This window comes from Notolepis coatsorum (genome assembly GCF_963971535.1).
Source record: "Notolepis coatsorum genome assembly, chromosome: 14".
Lineage (NCBI taxonomy): Eukaryota > Metazoa > Chordata > Actinopteri > Aulopiformes > Paralepididae > Notolepis > Notolepis coatsorum.
Genome location: NC_140178.1, coordinates 69,113,817 through 69,133,303, shown reverse-complemented (window position 1 = coordinate 69,133,303; position 19,487 = coordinate 69,113,817). Strand labels below are relative to the sequence as shown.

Genomic DNA, 19,487 nt, shown 5'->3' with positions numbered 1-19,487 from the left:
ACGGGTGAATGGGTTGACAACAGGGTGCAGGGCGGGTGTGCCGTGGCTAGGTAGCCAGGTAGCATCGATCCTGTGCCCCGGCGGGGTTGAACGGTGTCCCACCCGGAAGCCGACGCTTGAGAGCGAGTCGGCCCGGCGGGTGGCAGGATGGACTGATGAGAGTTATACTGCTGCAGGATGGAATTTAGCGGCGGCCAGTGTTGTGGCTCAGCTGACTGTTTTTCTGTCCACATTAGCGTCGGGTAGTGGGGCTACAGGACCAGCCGACGCTGAAAACATTTTGCATGTTTTTGGTGTTATAAAGATCTTGACTCAGTCGCAAGCTATAACTGCGGGGAGGATTAGAATGCTATCAACGCTTGTTAATAGGCATTTCTGGTTGGAGCAATCTCCTCTTGGGGAAGAAGAAAGGTTTTCTCTCCTCACAGCTCTTTTTTCCACAGAGGGACTCTTTGGTCGTTCTGCGGAGACGCAGGCGGTTGTTGATCTAGGTCCCACACCGCCTCACGCTATGCAGCCAGAGGTTGGAGCACGGCCTCGTCAGCGACTGTGGCGAGGCCCTCGACAGGCGGCCATGTTTCCCCCGCCAGTGGTACCCTGGGCGGAGAGTCAACAGGGGTCCACAAGGCCGACAGCCTTGGCGGCCGAGGGATCGGCCATGTTGGATGTCATTCTGCCGCGAACAGCCCGCTCCCCGATCATTCCTCTCCCCGTCACCAGCGGAAGAGGGGCTCTGATCGTTTTCCTTTGGCTGCGGGCAGCGAACCTTCTTTGAAGCGCATGCGGCCCCACGTTTCGCTTCTCATGGGGACAGGGGCTGACACCCAGTTGATGGCTGAGCCTGGGTCTGTCCGTGAGAATGTTGTGCTGTCACGTGGCTCCCGCGCCACACGTTGTGTGATTGGTGAGCCTGGTGTTACGGCTGCCACTATTTACAGTGGTCAGCAGGGGGACTCGAGGCCTCTTCGTATGAATGCTCAGCACGGGTTACCCCGACCTCGCCTTCGCCAGGCGGGGTATCACGTTGATGCCTCCCACTCCCGCGAGATCGGCAGTGGTCTGCAAAGAAGAGGCGCGCGTGATTTGGGTGGTAGCAATATCACTGCAGGGCTACGGTGTGTAGGAACCCATGGGGTCCTCACGCCTTGCATGTCTAGCTGCGGAACAACTCCTCAGCATGCTCTAGAGGGGTGTTCAGGGGGGGAGCGTGTGTCAACCAGTTTGATGGCAGCTTCTCCCGTATCAAACCGGCCCTTTCTGTCGGGGTCCCCCCTTGGGTGCGACCGCCCTGTCCGCTTTGGCGGGTTCAGAGGCTACGCACAGCGGGAGGGACCGGGCCACCTATCTGCTGTTCCTTGCGGCCCAGCGTCAGTTGACGGCGGGTGCGCTTTGGGATTATTATCACATATGGCGACAAGAATGCTGTTTGGTGGGGTGGATGGAGAGAATGTTGAGGCTGGGGCTTGTTTTGCAGTTCGCACGACCCCACCCTCCGTTCTCAGGTTTGGTGCAGACCCTATTGTCAGGGTCAGCAGCAGTGACAGCTCTGGCCGACGAGATCCAATCTCTGTTGGCGAAGCAGGCCGTAGTCGTGGTCCCGAGAGAGGACGCAATGTCAGGCATCTACTCCCGTTATTTTCTGGTGCCCAAAAAAACGGGAGGGGTCAGACCTATACTGGATCTGTCCGCGTTGAATCGTCTGATTGTGGCGAGACCATTCAGAATGTTGACCATCAAACACCTGCTACTTGCTGTCAGAGTGGGAGACTGGTTCACCTCCATAGACCTGAAGGATGCGTATTTTCACATCCCGATTTTCCCTCCTCACAGGAAGTTCCTACGGTTCCTGTTTCAGGGCGTAGCGTACGAATACCAGAGGTTGCCGTTCGGCTATTCTCTGGCTCCCCGCACATTTACCAAGTGCGTAGAGACTGCGCTGGAGCCTCTACGTCATCAGGGAATACGAATTCTATTCTATCTCGACGACATTCTGCTCCTCAGCTGGTCGGAGGCCGCCAGGTCTCATACCAGGCTGGTGGTGGAATTCCTCATCAAGCTGGGTTTTGCTGTGAACTGGAAGAAGAGTACGCCTCTTCCCAGTCAACAGGTGGAGTACTTGGGCTTGACATTGAGGTCAAGGCCCATGATTGTAACCCTCTCGGTCACGGCGCTGCAAGTGATGCGCCTGCTCGGTATGATGGCATCTGCTCACGCGGTGGTCCCTCTTGGCCTCCTCTTCATAAGGAGGATACAGAGGTGGTTCTCCAGTATGAGAATAGACTCGGTGAGGGACAAATAAAAATGGTTGACGGTTCCTTTGTCAATATGGGGGGATCTCGCCCATTGGAGGAGGCCTGGTATCCTCACCAATGGGGTCCCCATGGGCAGCAGGCGTTCACACGTCACGGTCTTCACCGACGCTTCCCTCACGGGTTGGGGAGGGACGTGTCGGACCAACACAGTGGGGGGCAGCTGGACGATCCATGCTGCCCGGTCTACCCTGCACATCAATGTGTTGGAATTGAGGGCGGTCCTCCTGGTCCTCAGACGGTTCGTCCACCTGGTGGTAGGCGAGCGCGTTCTGGTCAGAACGGACAGTATGACGGCAGCGGCGTATATCAACAGGCAGGGTGGAACACGATCCACCCACCTGCACCGGGCGGTGGTCGAACTCTGGCTATGGGCAGCTCTCAGGCTGCGCAGTCTGACGGCGCTCCACATCCCTGGCAAGGAGAATGTGGGTGCGGATATGATGTCTCGGGGCGGTCCTCGTCCCGGCGAGTAGGAACTGCGCCAAGTCGTAGTCAGGCAGATCTGGGATCGCTTCGGGGAAGCTTCAGTGGATCTGTTTGCGAGCAGACAATCTCACAAGTGCCCCTTGTGGTTCTCGGTCAGTCGGGAAGACCATCCCCCCTTGGGGGTGGATGCCTTCTCAATGTATCCATGGCCGCCCGGCCTTCTGTACGCCTTTCCCCCTATACATCTGTTGAGTCAGTTGTTGGAGCGGATACGGAGGGAGCGCAGGACCGTGATCCTGGTTGCGCCGGACCGGGGCACAGCGGTGTGGTTCCCGGTCCTGATCCAGCTACTGGTAGCCCCGCCGCGGCCTGTTCCTTGGTCGGCGAGGGCCCTCTCTCAAGCACACGGGTCGCTGTTTCAGCCCCCGGTGATACGCCAACCTCTGATGGTTTGGCTGGTGAGAGGGTAAGTCTGGAGAGGATGGACCCTTCTGTGGTTGACACCATCCGGAATGCGCATGCTCCCTCCACTGTCGCACTTTACGTGGGTAGGTGGCGTATGTTCCAAGAGTGGTGTAAGGCGGAGGGCAGGGACCCGGTGTCCTGCCCCCTGGATGCTGTCCTTATTTACCTTCAGTCTCTCCTTGATAGACTGTCGGCCTCGACGGTGAGGGTATATGCAGCAGCTATATCCTCTTATCATGAGGGATTTGAGGGTGTTGTTTTGTTCAGCCACCCTCTTGTGAGGCGTTTCCTGCTTGGCGCTCGACGCATTAAGCCGGTGAAACGCTCTTTGGCTCCGAGCTGGGATCTTCAATTGGTCCTCGGTCGGTTGTCCTTGGCCCCGTTTGAGCCTCTTGAGCAAGCGCCGTTGGAACAGCTGTCGTTCAAGACCGAGTTCTTGCTGGCCGTCACCTCCGCTAAACGCGTGGGTGAGCTTTGTGCTCTCTCGGTATGGCCAGAGTGCCTGTCTTTTCGTTCCGATAGCGGTGCCACTCTGCGGCCTAATCCTGCCTTCGTGCCAAAAAATATCCGGAGTTCTTTCCGATCCAGGGATATTATGGTTCAGGCGTTTCATCCGCCTCCTCGCGCTAGTGGGTTGGAGGCGGGCCTTCACCTGTCATGTCCGGTCCGGGCTTTGGGGATTTACCTCAGCCGTACTCAGGGCCTCAGGGCTACCGTTCAGCTCTTTGTCTGTTATGGTGGCTCTCGTGCTGGTAAGGCACTGTCGAAACAGCGCCTGTCCCATTGGTTGTGCGAGGGCATTGCCCTTTGCTACACGTTGGCTGGGCTGGCTCCCCCTGGGGGCGTCAGGGCACACTCCACTCGTGGGGTGGCGGCCTCTGCTGCTCTACTGGGTGGGGCCTCGGTGGAGGACATCTGTGCTGCGGCTTCATGGTCCTCACCGGGTCTCTTCGTAAGGTTTTACCTCATGGACATGACCGGGGGTTCTGTTTCCCAGGCGGTTCTGAGGTCTGTGACCTCTCCTGCTTCCCGTCCTTTGGTGGGGTAGCAGGAGTGTGTGGGTGTGGGCCACAATGTGTTGTGTCACATGTGGTTCCGCCTGTGCTGTGCGTTCGAGAGGTTCTAGTTCCCTCTTGTTCGCACTCGGGTGGAGTTGACTGCCGCCCCCTCTTCATTAGGAAGGATGGGGTGTCGGGACTCCCCTGCCCCCTGATGTGGGCTTTAGGGCCCTCAGGGGGTGCATTTGTCGGTCCTCGCATCTGCTCTATCCCCATATCTCGATGGCGAAGAGCAGGACGCGATTCGCCAGTACGACTAATATAACGATAGGTTATGTATATAACCTAGTTATATGAGTACTGGCTGAGCGTCCTGCTCTTAGCTTGCCCTGAGGTCCCTTGGGGAAACTTTTCTTGGGAAACGTTTTTTCCGAGGAAGAGCGAGTGGTGACCACGCCTAGTGCTATATAGTACGTAGCACTAGGGCGGGGCCTGGCAGGTGCTGGGTGTATTGTTTTTTATTCGTTGATCGAGTACACTAGGTACTGGAGATGAGGTATATCTCGATGGCGAAGAGCAGGACGCTCAGCCAGTACTCATATAACTAGGTTATATACATAACCTATCGTTAATAATACTGCCCAGTGGCGGCCGGTGTGAACTACATTTGGGTGGGCGCGGGGGGGGGGGGTGAAGGCAAGCGGACAGCTGACCAAGCGGACAGCTGACTCGACAACGTTTCCAACGTTAAGTCATACTACACTAGTACACGTATGATTAATCCAATAATGAACACATATATATATCTTGTCATTTTAAACAAGTTACCATTCATTCATTCATTATGCATCACCCACGGCTAAATTAACAACAACAACAACACGCTGTGTGAGAGCGAGAGAGAGAGAGAGAGAGAGAGAGAGAGAGAGAGAGAGAGAGAGAGAGAGAGAGAGAGAGAGAGAGAGAGAGAGAGAGAGAGAGCGAGAGAGAGAGAGAGAGAGAGAGAGAGAGAGAGACCGCATTAACTCACTGTTTAGTTGAAACGTGGTCCAGGGCTTGATAAAGTGTATATGTCCACTGTCCCACAGTCCCAATCAATCAATGTTGATGTATATCCACTGTCCAGACTGCATCCAACTAGGCAAATTGCTTATTGTTAGCACAACACAAGTACTGATGAGCTGTGTCTTACTGTCTCTTTGCCCATTTACACGTCGAACAGCCTGCAAACTACCTGGCGTTCTATCGCCCTGCTCTAAGACAAACTCTAACCTTAACCAACTTTGAAAGAGTGCCTAAGCTTAACCGTCGAAAGAACTTGCCGTCACGCTCTAAGACAAACTCTAACCTTAACCTACTTCGAAGACGAAGAGTGGCTAAGCTTAACCAGGGTAGAAACTGTCGTCGGCCAATCAGAGAGCGTCTCCAAGAAATGCGGCTACGGAAAGTATAGACGCTGCTTACTTAGATGATAATAGATTGCTTGAAAACGCGCCCGGCTTCCATCATAATACATCATATTTCAACGCACAGCGCGTTACGCACTGATTGGCTGCGACGGATACAGCGATGAAATCAGTGCACGGCCACTGTAAGCGCTATTGCATCTAGCCCGAGAGAAATGCGGCTACGGAAAGTATAGACGTGGTATGATTCTCTATCAGACAGTCACTTCCTGTTAATGAAAACAATTATTTATATTTGATATATTAACGTTATATTGTGCATTGGAAACACAAACATACTTAAAATGAGTAAATATTATTCATTTTAAACATGTTTATTTTATTTATAGGGCTCTAAAAAAAAATCTTCTTCTTCTTCTTTTAACCAGGGAGGGCGGCGCTCTAGCGCCCACTATCGGCCGGCCGCCACTGATACTGCCACTATTTTACATCACTGACACTAGTTTAAAATACTGACAATAGTTAATTTTACACACACACACACGCGCGCGCACGCACGCACACACACACACACACACACACACACACACACACACACACACACACACACACACACACACACACACACACACACACACACACACACACACACACACACACACATTAGATTCTGGCTGCTAAGGTCTCACAGCTGCATTAAGTCAGAGCCATGCGTCAGATGAATGCCTGCTCCATACAGGTTCTCTATGTAACGCTGTTGTCAGCCAGCTGCATTAAGTCAGAACCATACAGTAGGTCAGATGCATGCCTGCTCCATACAGGTTCTCTCTGTAAAGCTGTTGTCAGCCAGCTGCATTAAGTCAGAGCCATGCGTCAGATGCATGCCTGCTCCATACACGTTATCTCTGTAAAGCTGTTGTCAGCCAGCTGCATTAAGTCAGAGCCATGCGTCAGATGCATGCCTGCTCCATACAGGTTCTCTATGTAAAGCTGTTGTCAGCCAGCTACAGCATGTGCTTGGATTAATTTGCGTTCCTCCTCCTTAGCCGCCGTTTGATGGAGAGGATGAGGATGAGCTCTTCCAGTCCATCATGGAGCACAATGTGTCCTACCCGAAGTCCTTGTCCAAAGAGGCTGTCTCCATCTGCAAGGGAGTAAGTATCACTTTGTTTTCACGTGATGTCACAATGCACCCGCTGCAGCCATCCTAGGAGGTCATTTTGTGTCTCTCCCTGTGATCAATCCGTTTCATTCCATTCTGGACACAAATTGGCGCAATTAAAAACTATTCAGAACTAATATGAGTACCAAGTACTTAATAAGTGGATTGGCCTCCTATATGCCGACTATTCTAGGTCCTTGCCCCACAATGGTGGAATGAACTTCCCACCACAGTTAGGACAGCCGAAACCCATCCAATCTTTCGCGGGCGACTAAAGACACACTTCTTCAATCAATATCTGAAATGAAAAAAATATATATATCTAACCCTAACTAACCTTACTGCCATGCACTTGTCATAATATACTAACCTACACTGTAGCACTCAACACTTTGATGAACATTGTTACTCAGCTGATAGAGTTGTACCCTTCCTGCTGACTTGTTGTACAAAACTTGTAAGTCACTTTGGATAAAAGTGTCAGCTAAATGACAAAATGTAAAATGTAAATATGAATACCGATCCCAATATCTCTTCATTTCCAGTCATTCATGCCAGATAGATCGTAATAAGCCAGCATCTCATATTTGGTTATTACTGTATTGTACCAAATCTACTATGTTATGTTAGATAAGATATTCCTTTATGTGCCTATGTATGAACAGAGGTTTGCTGCAAATCCATTACTAAGAACTGACTTAATAATGCAGTCATCCAGTAAGGTGCTTTGAACAGCACTTGTACTAGACAAGCGCTATATAAATGCAGCCATTTTACTAAACTTGGTGGGTAATCTCATTCTCAGACTCTTGTATTAACATTAAGGCTGTCAATCTATTAAAATATTTAATCTGATTAATCGCATGATTTTCCATAGTTAATCGTGATTAATGGCAAATTAATTGCAATCTGTTCTAAATCTACCTTAAACTGATCTTTTTCAAGTTTTAATACTCTTATCAACATGAGAGTCAACAAATGCTTGCTTTATGCAGCCATTTAACACAAAAGGATGACCCTCATGCATTACAAATTTGCATCAAATTCAAAACAGAGTGATGCACAAAATAACTTAATAGAAAATAATTTTAAAGAATGAATAAAGTGTGCATGAAATAATAGGGGAAAGAAAACGTTAGGAACTTGTTACATTCACCAACACAAGGGCTGAGGACTCACCCCCTCCGCCCCCCCCCCTCTCTCTCTCTCTCTCTCTCTCTCTCTCTCTCTCTCTCTCTCTCTCTCTCTCTCTCTCTCTCTCTCTCTCTCTCTCTCTCTCTCTCACACAGACACACTTTGAGTCAGAAACAAACATAGTATCAATGAGAGTATCAATAATACATGAGTGAAGTCTAGTAAAAAAAATGAAATTATAATAATGTTGCGTAAAAAATATGGTGGCGTTAATTAAAATAATTGTGCGTTAGAGCGTTAAGAATGTTATCGCTTCCATTGTTATGAATGAGAGAAGCAGGAGATTTTTGAGTGACAATTGCGCAGCAAGTTCACAATGAGGAAATAACATGACTTCTACATCATTTGTAATATGAATACATTTATCAATACATTCATTGATCAATAACCTACATATTATTACCATGCTATGTATGTTAGTTATTAATTAACTAAGTTAGTTCGTCATTTATATGTGCTGCTAAATATAGCCTACATAAACAAATGTGTATATTTATCGATACTCCCATCAATCGACAATCATGACGTTGCATTACTGATCAGCACGCCTTTCAGGTTAACTGGTGGGGAAAAAAGTTTAATTGGTAACGTTAAAGCTATAATCTCCAGACATGTTTTGGCCATTCGAGACCGTTTTCAAATGTCCAATCTAACTAATTTAGTTTTCTCATAAAATGCTTAAAATGTTAAATGTGATTATAACAGACGGCTGTTAACTCTTTAATGGACATACCCGAGTATAGTCGGGTTATCTCGCCAACGGTTGAGCGCCAAAATCGAAGTTACTCAGGTTTTTATCCTTTGATATTTTCCTTTGATCCCGTTCTATATGGTCAGCTGGAGTCATCTACTGTAGGTGTCTATGATTCATCTACCTACGTTGGAATTGCAATGACGATCGAATATCACCAGGTGGCAGTATCGCCTACCTTTTGAACTCTGATAGAAAGGGAACAGGAGAGGCAATGAATGAAATGGACTATCAACACTCGCTCTGAGAGGGAGGAGCTCCTGCAAAGCAATCGCTAGCAGATCTGCTCGCTTCAAAACCTATAGTGTCCCGTAAACACGTGTAATTACATATAAACGAGTAGGGATGCACCGAATGGGAAATTCTTTGTCGAAACTGAATACCGAAAATAGGAAACAGTTGGCCGAAAACCGAATGCCGAATATGATTAATATATATATATATAATGTATTTATTTCTTACCAATGTTGTTCAGCTACCTGATTATGGCAAAATACATGATTATGGCAAAACTTTACTTAAATAATATTAATAATCACTATAGGTCCATAGAACATTTATTCAGCACTTTTGAATGCATACATTAATTCCAGACTGACTGCTGAAAGATTGTACAATTTAAACATTTTCTCTTTGCATACAACAAAATGTGCATTAAAGTCAAGTGCATTTTCTTTTCTCTGTAGGATAACTACAACAAAGTGCATTCAGAACAAAGTGCATTCAGAACAAAGCCAAGGTGCTTTAAAACTGCATAAAGTTCTAGGCCAGTAGATAATATATAGAAAATAATATCTCTTTTTTTTGTATCCACTTTTTCTCCTCCTGTTTTTCTGTGTTTTTCTCCCATCCCAATTTAGTCGGCATGCCAATTCCCCCCTCCCCTTTCTGGCCGTTGCTCGCATGTGCCCCCCACTGGTCGGTCTAGGGAGGGTTGATAGATACCATCACATGTTCCCTCCGATACATGCGGAGTCAGCCAGCCACTTCTTTTCACCTGCCAGCGCGGACTCTCATTGGCGAGGTGTAACGTGTGGGAGGCTCACACTATCCTCACCATCTCCCTTCCTCGCTGTGCAGGCGCCCTGACCGACCCGTAGGAGTTGCTGTTTACAATGACCAGATTACCACCCACCGGCTTCCCTCCCGCTGACTCTGCCAATTGAGCCAGTATGACGGCCGGCCAAGCCGGAGGCAACGCTGACGCGGATTCGATACCAGTGTCTCTCGCGTTGGTGACGAGCGCTTAGTCCGCTGCGCCACCCAGCCGCCCTAAATAATATCTCTTTTCAAGTCTTACTGGACAAAATTAGGTTTGAGTTTTGAGCTTCCTAGTTGCCGTAGTTGATGATGTCACACTAGAATATCAACACACAGGTTTGGAAGCTGGAGGAGCTCGATCCATGAAGCAATATAAAGAAACGAATAGCCAATAAATGTGAAGTTATCTTTGAACCTCTGTTGTCAAGCCTTGTCAATATAACCCTCCCCCCCTTTCCTCACTAATGGAACTGGTGTCGTGGAGTCAATCCGCTGTCTAGGGTACGGCTAACGTTAGTTAGCCTAGCGGTGGCTAACGTCAGTTAGCTTGGCGGCTTGCGTCAATTCAATTCAATTGAAGGTCCGAGCTGGTCTGTGTCTAATAAAATGGGTTTTGATTATGTCATCACAACAACACGTTAGGTTACGAACGTAACCCTGTTCTTTGACATTCGGTGATATTTTTTCCGAAAGCCGAAAGGGCCTTTTTTAACCATTTTCGGACGAAAATCTTTGGTGGCCGAATATTCGGTGCATCCCTATAAACGAGTAATCGCGATCGTACCTCCTGGCTAAGGTGGTCTATTTTATTTCTATTTTACCGAACCTGAAACATGTTTCTGTAACGATCACAGTGACTTACTTTACCAGACATAAACTGTTAAAGCGTTATCTAACGATCGGATTTTCGGGGTTAGACTACCTCCCCCCCCCTTGATGATTTTGTGAAGGTACATATTAGTGTACTGCATCCCTGCCCGAGCCCGACGGGGCCCTACCCGACCCGACGGGGTTCGGGCTGGGTAGGGTTTTTTTTTTTAATAAATAATTCTGTCTTGCAATTTTCTTTTATTGCGCGCGCGCCTCGCGCTGCTTTCACTTTCTGTTTTGCGCCAGCTGTCATCAGAGATCAGAGAGTCAGAGCCTCGTGTCTCTGAGTCGTGATGGATAAGTTAACAGATAGGGAATTAGGGAAAGGGAGAGCTTTTGAAAGTGTCTGGGAAAGCTGCATTTTTGGAAACATTTGGATGTAATTACCGCAGGGAGAATTCGAGGACAGTAGAACAGTGCTGAAGGACATCAACGGTGGATGGTGAACAAATGAACAGCAGACCGAAGTGGTTCAATAACTTCAATTGTTGTTTGAAGTTGGAATATAGCCAGTTGGCGAACGTTTTAATTTGTTCTTGGATGTAGCAGCCGGTTGGCGAAGTTTTGTTAACGTTATTCAACGCAAGACGTTTTCTTGCTGATGTCAACAGCGTGGTGAGTCCTGATTTATTTTATATATAATTGGCTGCTGATCGAGTTTTTTCTGTATGCTTTTGTGTCATGATGACATTAATGTTTTAGTCTGTGTCTGCCAGTACCTCTGTATACTCGCAACATCGGATTCGGTAGCATCCAAGCAGTTTTTGGACTGATTGTGATGAAGAGGCACCGTGTGAGTCAGTCTAACGCTCGTGCTGGGAAATGGAAATAGACGGCATTCTAATAAGAGAGCGAAACAGGCTATATAATGCTCGTTAGTTTTCAGCGTGATATGCGTTATTTAGGTAGACCTATTGGACATTTTCATTTTTGTTTATTTATTAAGTTAATATATAAACAGTGTTTCGAATATTTTAAAACAAAATAATTATTTAATATTTGGCTATACTATAATGCTTCATTCGTTTTCAGCGCGATATGCGCCTATCTGTTATTTAGGTAGACCTATTGGACATTTTCGTTTTTGTTTATTTATTAAGTTCATATAAAACCGTGTTTCAAATATTTAAAACAAATAAAAATAAAAAATAAATTTTTAAGTCTAATATATATATATATATTTTTTTTTTGGGGGGCTTTCACTCTGGCTAGGGCTTCAAATGTTGCATTACAGTCAGGCTTATTGTCGGGCAGGGCCTGAACGTCATGGGCTCGGGCTGGGCACGGGTACATATGTACATATACCTTTGATTTGGGAGTATTTGGGGTTTCAGGGAATTAACCAGAACGATTCGGGCTTATTGCATATAATGCGTCCTATCTCGCGATCTATGGAAAAAGACTGGATTATTCCGGAAATGGGCCGCTGTTTAGCGTGTAGCATGTAACAAACTACAGTGTGTAGAAATTAGCTGATTAGTCAGTAATGGACTATGAACAATGGGTCTCATTCCCGAACGAATTTACGACAAAAAATTTCCTCTTAGGCAGATTTCTGCCCATTTAAGACATATTAGGGCTGGGAGCGCGAGTCCCCAAATCTTCCTGAGATCAGATTTGTTCGTGGCTGAGAGCAGATTTAAGAGTGCTGAGGAGCAGTCTTATGATTGATTGAGTAATTGAAATTTTTATTAACTTGACAGACTGTGTTCTCATAGTGATTCCTTCATGTTAACGCTACAGGCCTCCTTGGAATTAATTACTTAATCATAATTAAAATAAATATGACAATATTTGTACGATAAGAAATTACGCATTTGATGTCGGAAAAATAAATAATATGGATTCATCTGATCACAGGGCAGCTGCTTAACTATATCTGAACCAGCTATTTTGGACAAATGTATAATTACTTTAATTACTCAGATATTCAAATACAATTATGCAATTATTGTGAAATGATTGAAAATAATAATTATTTCATGCCTTCTGTGGAATTTGTATTTCTTATTTGTTACACATCTGTTTTAATGATTAATTATATACATTTGAAAGAATGCAGGTCAACATGCAATATATCCCATTGATTGGTATACAATGGGACAGACCTTTGTTTGATTGATTGATTGATTTATTGATTGATTGAAAACTTTATTAACAGATTTCAGAATGGGTACAGTACAGTACAGCTCAATTACATACAATTGTTAAGGGGATGCAGACCAGAGAAAGACGTTCGTCTTGTTTACATCAGGGTCCCCCATTTTCAATTCATCATAACATATATGACACACACGACATACAGATAGACAGTACTGCTACATCTATACATTTATGACATACCAGATTTGCAAATACAGTACCGTTTGTGATACAAAAAGAGTCCAGAAAAGAGAGTATATACATTTGACGTAGAAACTGTTGGAGGAGGTTGGGTAGGTGGGGTGGGGTTGGGTGGGTGGGTGTGGTGGGGGGGGCGGGTTGGGTAGGAGGGGTGGGTGGGGGACACTTTACAAGCAAAACTGTACATTGATGGAAATAGACTGCATTAATATTCAATTTTCTTTTCTTGTGTGCGCCAGTATGGCCTACGTGTCTAATGAACAGTATAGGCTTAATATATTCTAGTTACTTGTTTCATTAGGATTTAGTAGATACTATATATGCTCTGCCTCTGCCCTATGTACAGTATAAGTACAGACTGTACCTATACTGTATGTAGGGCAGAGCATATAGTATCTACTAAATCCTAATGCAACAAGTCATTAATGGAATAATAAGCCTATACTGCGTTCATTCATTACGGCGTAGGCATTAATGGAATAATAAGCCTATACTGCGTTCATTCATTACGCCATAGGCTACAGTATACTGTGTGTGTGTGTGTGTGTGTGTGTGTGTGTGTGTGTGTGTGTGTGTGTGTGTGTGTGTGTGTGTGTGTGTGTGTGTGTGCGCGGTGCGGCAGGTGTACCACGAGCTGTATATGATGACAATAATACTAATACTAATACAAATCTAATCTCATTTCGATGGGTCGCGCAAGACTCGCAAGGCACTTCCGCATCCATTTCCACACAGCTGCGTCATTACTTTGCCTTATAAGGAGCTCTGGAGGCGTTGTTTTGTATGCAAATGACCTGAACGGGAACACGCTTTCGAGTTTAAGACAGAATGCCATTTTCCAAGCAGATCATATCACAGCTGTGACCGTTTCAGCCCCTTAAGACATATTACCAGCACGTTCGGGACTCAGAGTGAACTTGTCATTGATTCTGTCTCAGTCGGTTTCAAGATAAGTCTTCCAATAGAACTCTGTTGGAGAATGAGACCCATTGCCTGTAAATGAGCCATACTATTGTCTCCATAGCTATAATACAGAACACACGATGGGTCTGCAAACATAGGTAAAATGGTCATTAACGCTGGCGCCAAACAGTGAATGAGTTAATGTATTGCGACATGCACAGGGCCTGCAGACAGGCAGTCGGAATGTTCATTTAGGATAAATAAATAATAATGGGTTAGATGCCAAACTTATTTTCGTTGTATTGTGCTTGTGCTGCATGATGACATACATAATCAAATGTCCAATGTAATTGTTCTATTCATGAAAATATTTGAAGCATTTTTTGTTAGGTAAATAACCTCTCAAGCACTCATTGTTTTTTTCATGCTCATTTGTCATGTTATTCAATAGGCAGTGTTCTGAAATAACTTCATTCATCAGTAGTGCCGAATTTATAATAATAATAATAAATCTAATTTCTATAGCACCTTTCAGGAAATCCAAGGTCGCTTCACAATCAAGAGGGCTAGGCAAATGGGGCAATATGGGGGACAAGGGGGGGGGGATGCCACGCTGAAGGCTCTGTCACCGAAAGTCTGCAACCTGGTGCAAGGGATGGAGAGGAGACCCAGATCAGAGGATTGAAGGTTCCGGGATGGAGTGTGCTGGTGGAGGAGATCAGACAGGTATCGGGGGGCATGGATGGACTTGTAGGTGAGGAGCAGGTGTTTGAAGGATATCCGGAACTTGACTGGGAACCAGTGGAGGTGGATGAGGGTGGGGGTGATGTGCTGTCAGGGCTTGGTGTGAGTGAGAACCCTGGCAGCTGAGTTCTGTACATACTGGAGCCTGTCCAGGGCTTTGCTGGGTACCCCGAACAGGACTCCGTTGCAGTAGTCCAACCGGGAGGTGATAAATTAGTGGATCAGGGTCTCCTGATGCGTTCCACAATAACTTAATCTGATAGACAAAACACTTACTGGGTGGCGCTTCCCTAGTTACCCATTTTGCAACCGTTATCTGGTGAAGCACCACCTCAGAGACAAACAGACTAACAGACACATACGGCACTTCCCTCAGTCACCTACGTTGCAACTGGTGCAGGGCAAGAACCCAGAACCTTGGGCACGCAGCCCTCATGACACCTGCACTCCTCCCCCTCCACAGGTGCCACACATAATTAATTAACAAGACTAAACAGGTGCTACACATCAATTGAATCACAGTTTCCTATACACTCATTATCTAAAAACAACCTCCAACACCAAAACCCTCATAACCCAATAAATAAATACATATACACAACCCAATAAATAAATATATATACACAACACAACAACAATAAATAAATATATGTATGAATGGATATATGAATGTATGTATAAATGCATGTATGCTTAGATTAATGGATATGTATGCATGTTTGATTATGTATGAATGTATATGATGAGTGAATGTTGTGTGTATGTGTGCGTGCGTGCTGCCCCGGCGTCAGTGACAGACCCACTCTGTCACATTATCCCTCCCGTCGACGAGGTTGCCGATGTGCGGCAACCTGGATCTGGGAATCATGTTCATGGGATGTTGGCCCGGCGGAACGCACAGCCACCGTTCCTCGTCCTCCTCCCTGCTGCACAGCTCGGAATCCAGCGACGCAGAGCCCTCCGGTGGTGGTAGGATTCTCGGCTCTCACCCGGTCCCCCCCTCGTCGGCGCTGGGCTGCGGCGTCCTCCTCCCTGCTGCACAGCTTGGAGTCCAGCGACGGCAGAGCCCTCCGGTGGCGGTAGGTTCTCGGCTCTCACCCGGTCCCCCCCGTCGCGCTGGGCTGCGGCGTCCTCCTCCCTCGTCCAGCAGCGGTAGGTCTCGGCTCCACGCTCGTGTCCAGGAGCGCGGCTCGGTGCGCCGCCCTGGAAGGCAGGCAATCTCCCGACTACGCCACCCCACTTCTGACACCATATGTGACGGGGTCTTCTCTCGAACTCCTCCAAACTCACAACAATGATGGCGTAGTCGGAATCACAGGTGTTGTTGGTGGGTGTTTATTGCCGACCATCCACGGTGCAGAGGTGACATTACATACAGTAGAAGCCCTTAGAAGTCCAGCTTTTACTGCTACTCTACCACTACTCCACCACTCCACTTTGTGACTCCTATTGTTCTGGATTTCACACCTCCACTGCCTGCCACAGGCTGGAAAGATTTTCATCTTACATTTGTATTCGTCCCAAATGTCCCAGCCCCATCCAATTTCTTAGCTTTTTTCACTGTTTATTTATCATGCATTGCAACACTAATATATGGTACAGTAGCCCAAGTCAGACTACCCATATAAAAATTATCTTGGGGGTCTGAGGGCAGTAGCCCCCGACCCCCTCCCTGGGGAAGCACTTAAGTTAAGTACCCGCGCTTTGTTTACTGCCGAAAATTTACTTAAGTTAAGTACCCTCACTTTGTTTACTGCAGAAAATTAACACCTAGTGCTAGTTCTAAACTGACATCGAAGTGACATTGGAGTGGCAGAAGGGACCCGATTCTGAAAAGATTCATCTGTAACAAGTGACATAAACTAAATAAATAACTAAACTATACTACCTCTGCAGTCTATCAGATGCGTTCCACAATAACTTAATCTGATAAGACAAAACACTTACTGGGTGGCGCTTCCCTAGTTACCCATTTTGCAACCGTTATCTGGTGAAGCCCCACCTCAGAGACAAACAGACTAACAGACACATACGGCACTTCCCTCAGTCACCTACGTTGCAACTGGTGCAGGGCAAGAACCCAGAACCTTGGCCACGCAGCCCACATGACACCTGCACTCCTCCCCCTCCACAGGTGCCACACATCAATTGAATCACCGTTTCCTATACACACATTATCTAAAAACAACCTCCAACACCAAAACCCTCATAACCCAATAAATAAATACATATACACAACCCAATAAATAAATATATATACACAACACAACACAACAACAATAAATAAATATATGTATGAATGGATATATGAATGTATGTATAAATGCATGTATGCTTAGATTAATGGATATGTATGCATGTTTGATTATGTATGAATGTATATGATGAGTGAATGTTGTGTGTATGTGTGCATGCGTGCTGCCCCGGCGTCAGTGACAGACCCACTCTGTCACAATCTCAAACGTAATTTCTTTTTTTAACATATATAACAGACATCGAAATTATAATAATACATAACATTTTATTAAATACAGAAAACTGAAGAGGATACAAATAAAAAAGACAACGAAATTATAATAATACGTTAAATAAAATAAAATACAGAAAAACTGGTGAGGTGAAAAGGAAGCAGAGAAGGAGAGGTAGGAGAAGAGAGGGAGAGAGAGGTGGGGGGGGGGGGCTCGATCATTCGGTGAGGTAGGTTTAAATGGAGTCGAAGTAAGTCAGGAGTGGGTCCCATTTTTTGTATGCACTTAGATTACCTCTGGTGGAGTATCTGATTCGTTCCAATTTTAAAAAGGATATCACTTATCTCAACCATTGGGTGCTAGAGGGTGATTTAGTTTACTTCCATTGGAGAAGGAGATGGCGTCTCACTATCAAGGAGGTAAAAGCCAGAACCCCTAATTGTCTGGAGGTGAACCGTGTAGTCTTCTGGAACACCAAAGATGGCGGTATGTGGAGAAATATTTACAGAGAGTGTGAATATTTTGGACATCGTGTCAAAGTAATTTTTCCAGAGGTTAGTCAGGAGTGGACATGTGTAAAACATGGGTTAAGTTACAGGGTGAGGTATTACATCTGTCACACCTATCCGTCACGTTAGGATATATTTGTGACAGTTTAGCTTTAGAGTAATGAATTAAATAGTACTTTGAATTGAATAAGAGTGAGTCGTGCACAGGTTGAGCTTGAGTGTATAGTGTCTAAGGCAGCGTCCCACCAGTTTTCATCGAATGTCAGCCCGAGTTCGGCCTCCCAGGCCTCTTTGATTCTATTGTTGGGGGTGTCATCTATAGATAGAAAACCATCATATATCCTAGATATTTTTTTTTTTTTGGAATGGGTCATGCTGGATGAGCCTCTCCCATGTCTGCGTCAGGGGCAGTTGGGGAAAGCTCGGGAATAGAGATTGGGCACAATGTCTGATTTGGAAATAACGGAAGAGATGGGAGGTGGGGAGATTAAACCTAGTAGATAGATTGGTAAAGCTACAGAAGATATCATTTTATATAGATTTTTAAAGGATTTCAGAGCATTGTCATGCCCGATTGAAAAACCAACGTCCGAGGTTGACGGTTTGAATAGGTGGTTCCTCACAAACGGACGGAGGGTTATATTTAAAGTGACTTCTGAATTGGTACCAAATTTTTAGAGTGGAGTGAACCACTGGGTTCTGTGTGAATCTAGAGGGGTTGGTTGGAATATTGGAGGTAATTAGAGCTGGCAGTGAAGATGAGCTACATGATCTTGATTCAAACTCACACCAAAGTGGATTTGCTGATGCAATCCAGTAGGATATATTTTTTTATATGTGCGTCCCAATAGTACCATTGGAAATTTGGTAACGATAGCCCTCCATTGAACTTGCACCTCTGAAGTACAGATCTATGGATCCTGGGTATTATACTATTCCAAAGGAAGCTTTTGTGGTAAAAAAACAGAGAGGGGGCATTTTCATCTTGTAGCTATGTCACCTTCAAGGCATGAATAGGGCAACCAAATGCAGGACAGCATGCCAATCAATATATATTTCTAACTCTTCATACTGTGCTTGTCATCTGTACTTGTACTCGCTCTCTCTCTATTTTATTGTCCTGTTTCTTTTTAAGTGTTAAGCTAGGCTAGTGGTCTGTATCCGCTTCTATTAATTTATGCTAAGCTAGGCTATCTTGCAGCCAGATCGCTTTCTACTGAACGCACACAGAGGAAATTGGTATCTATATTTTTGTCTGACTCTGGAGAAGACAGTAGGCACATTTGCCATAATGTTGGTGAAGTGGATTCCTAGCTTAATTTCCCTACTCTGCGTTGTGATTTAAACCTTTTTACAAGCTCTTGGAATTGCCACTCTTCTTTCAGCGGTGCAGGCAGAAGGAATTAGGAGGAAAGGTAGTATAACAGTTGTTTAATCAAAGTTTAAGAGTGTATACAAATTACAATAAAGAACACTATAAAAGATTCAAGGTACCAGAGCACTATGCCGCTCGCCCTATCTAAGAAATCAGATTAAAGAATGATAGTTGATAAATTGTTGATGGCTTTGTTCTCTGGCTAGTGAACAAAGTAAAGCTATGTTTCTCCCTCCAAAAGTGATGTTCTTTGTTCTGTTGATTCTTCCTCTGCTTCCGCCGCCTTGGTGTGGATGGGTGGTAGGTGTTGTCCTGTCGGTTGGGTTGTTCAGAGTCCTTCTCCCCCATCACACCCAGATCTTATAGCCAGACCTGCATAATCTTGTGATGTCATCAGAATGACATCACCAAATTCTTTCCTCCAATCCCAGGCCGGCTTTTGCTTGCATTTGAAAATAGGGGTTTGGCTTATATGCCAACCCCCTTCACATAAACCCGGATAATATTTTCCCTGTATTTT

General features: G+C 45.8%; 1 protein-coding gene across 1 annotated transcript in view; it reads left to right on the top strand.

Moving 5' to 3' along the window:
* prkcab (protein kinase C, alpha, b) overlaps nt 1–19,487 on the top strand; it is a gene marked incomplete at its 3' end in the record, with an annotated part of 626,135 nt that overhangs the window by 582,290 nt on the left and 24,358 nt on the right. The window contains exon 15 of the mRNA XM_084328655.1: nt 6,654–6,761. Within this exon, the coding sequence (XP_084184781.1) occupies nt 6,654–6,761 (108 nt within the window). The remainder of the gene's footprint in view (nt 1–6,653; nt 6,762–19,487) is intronic.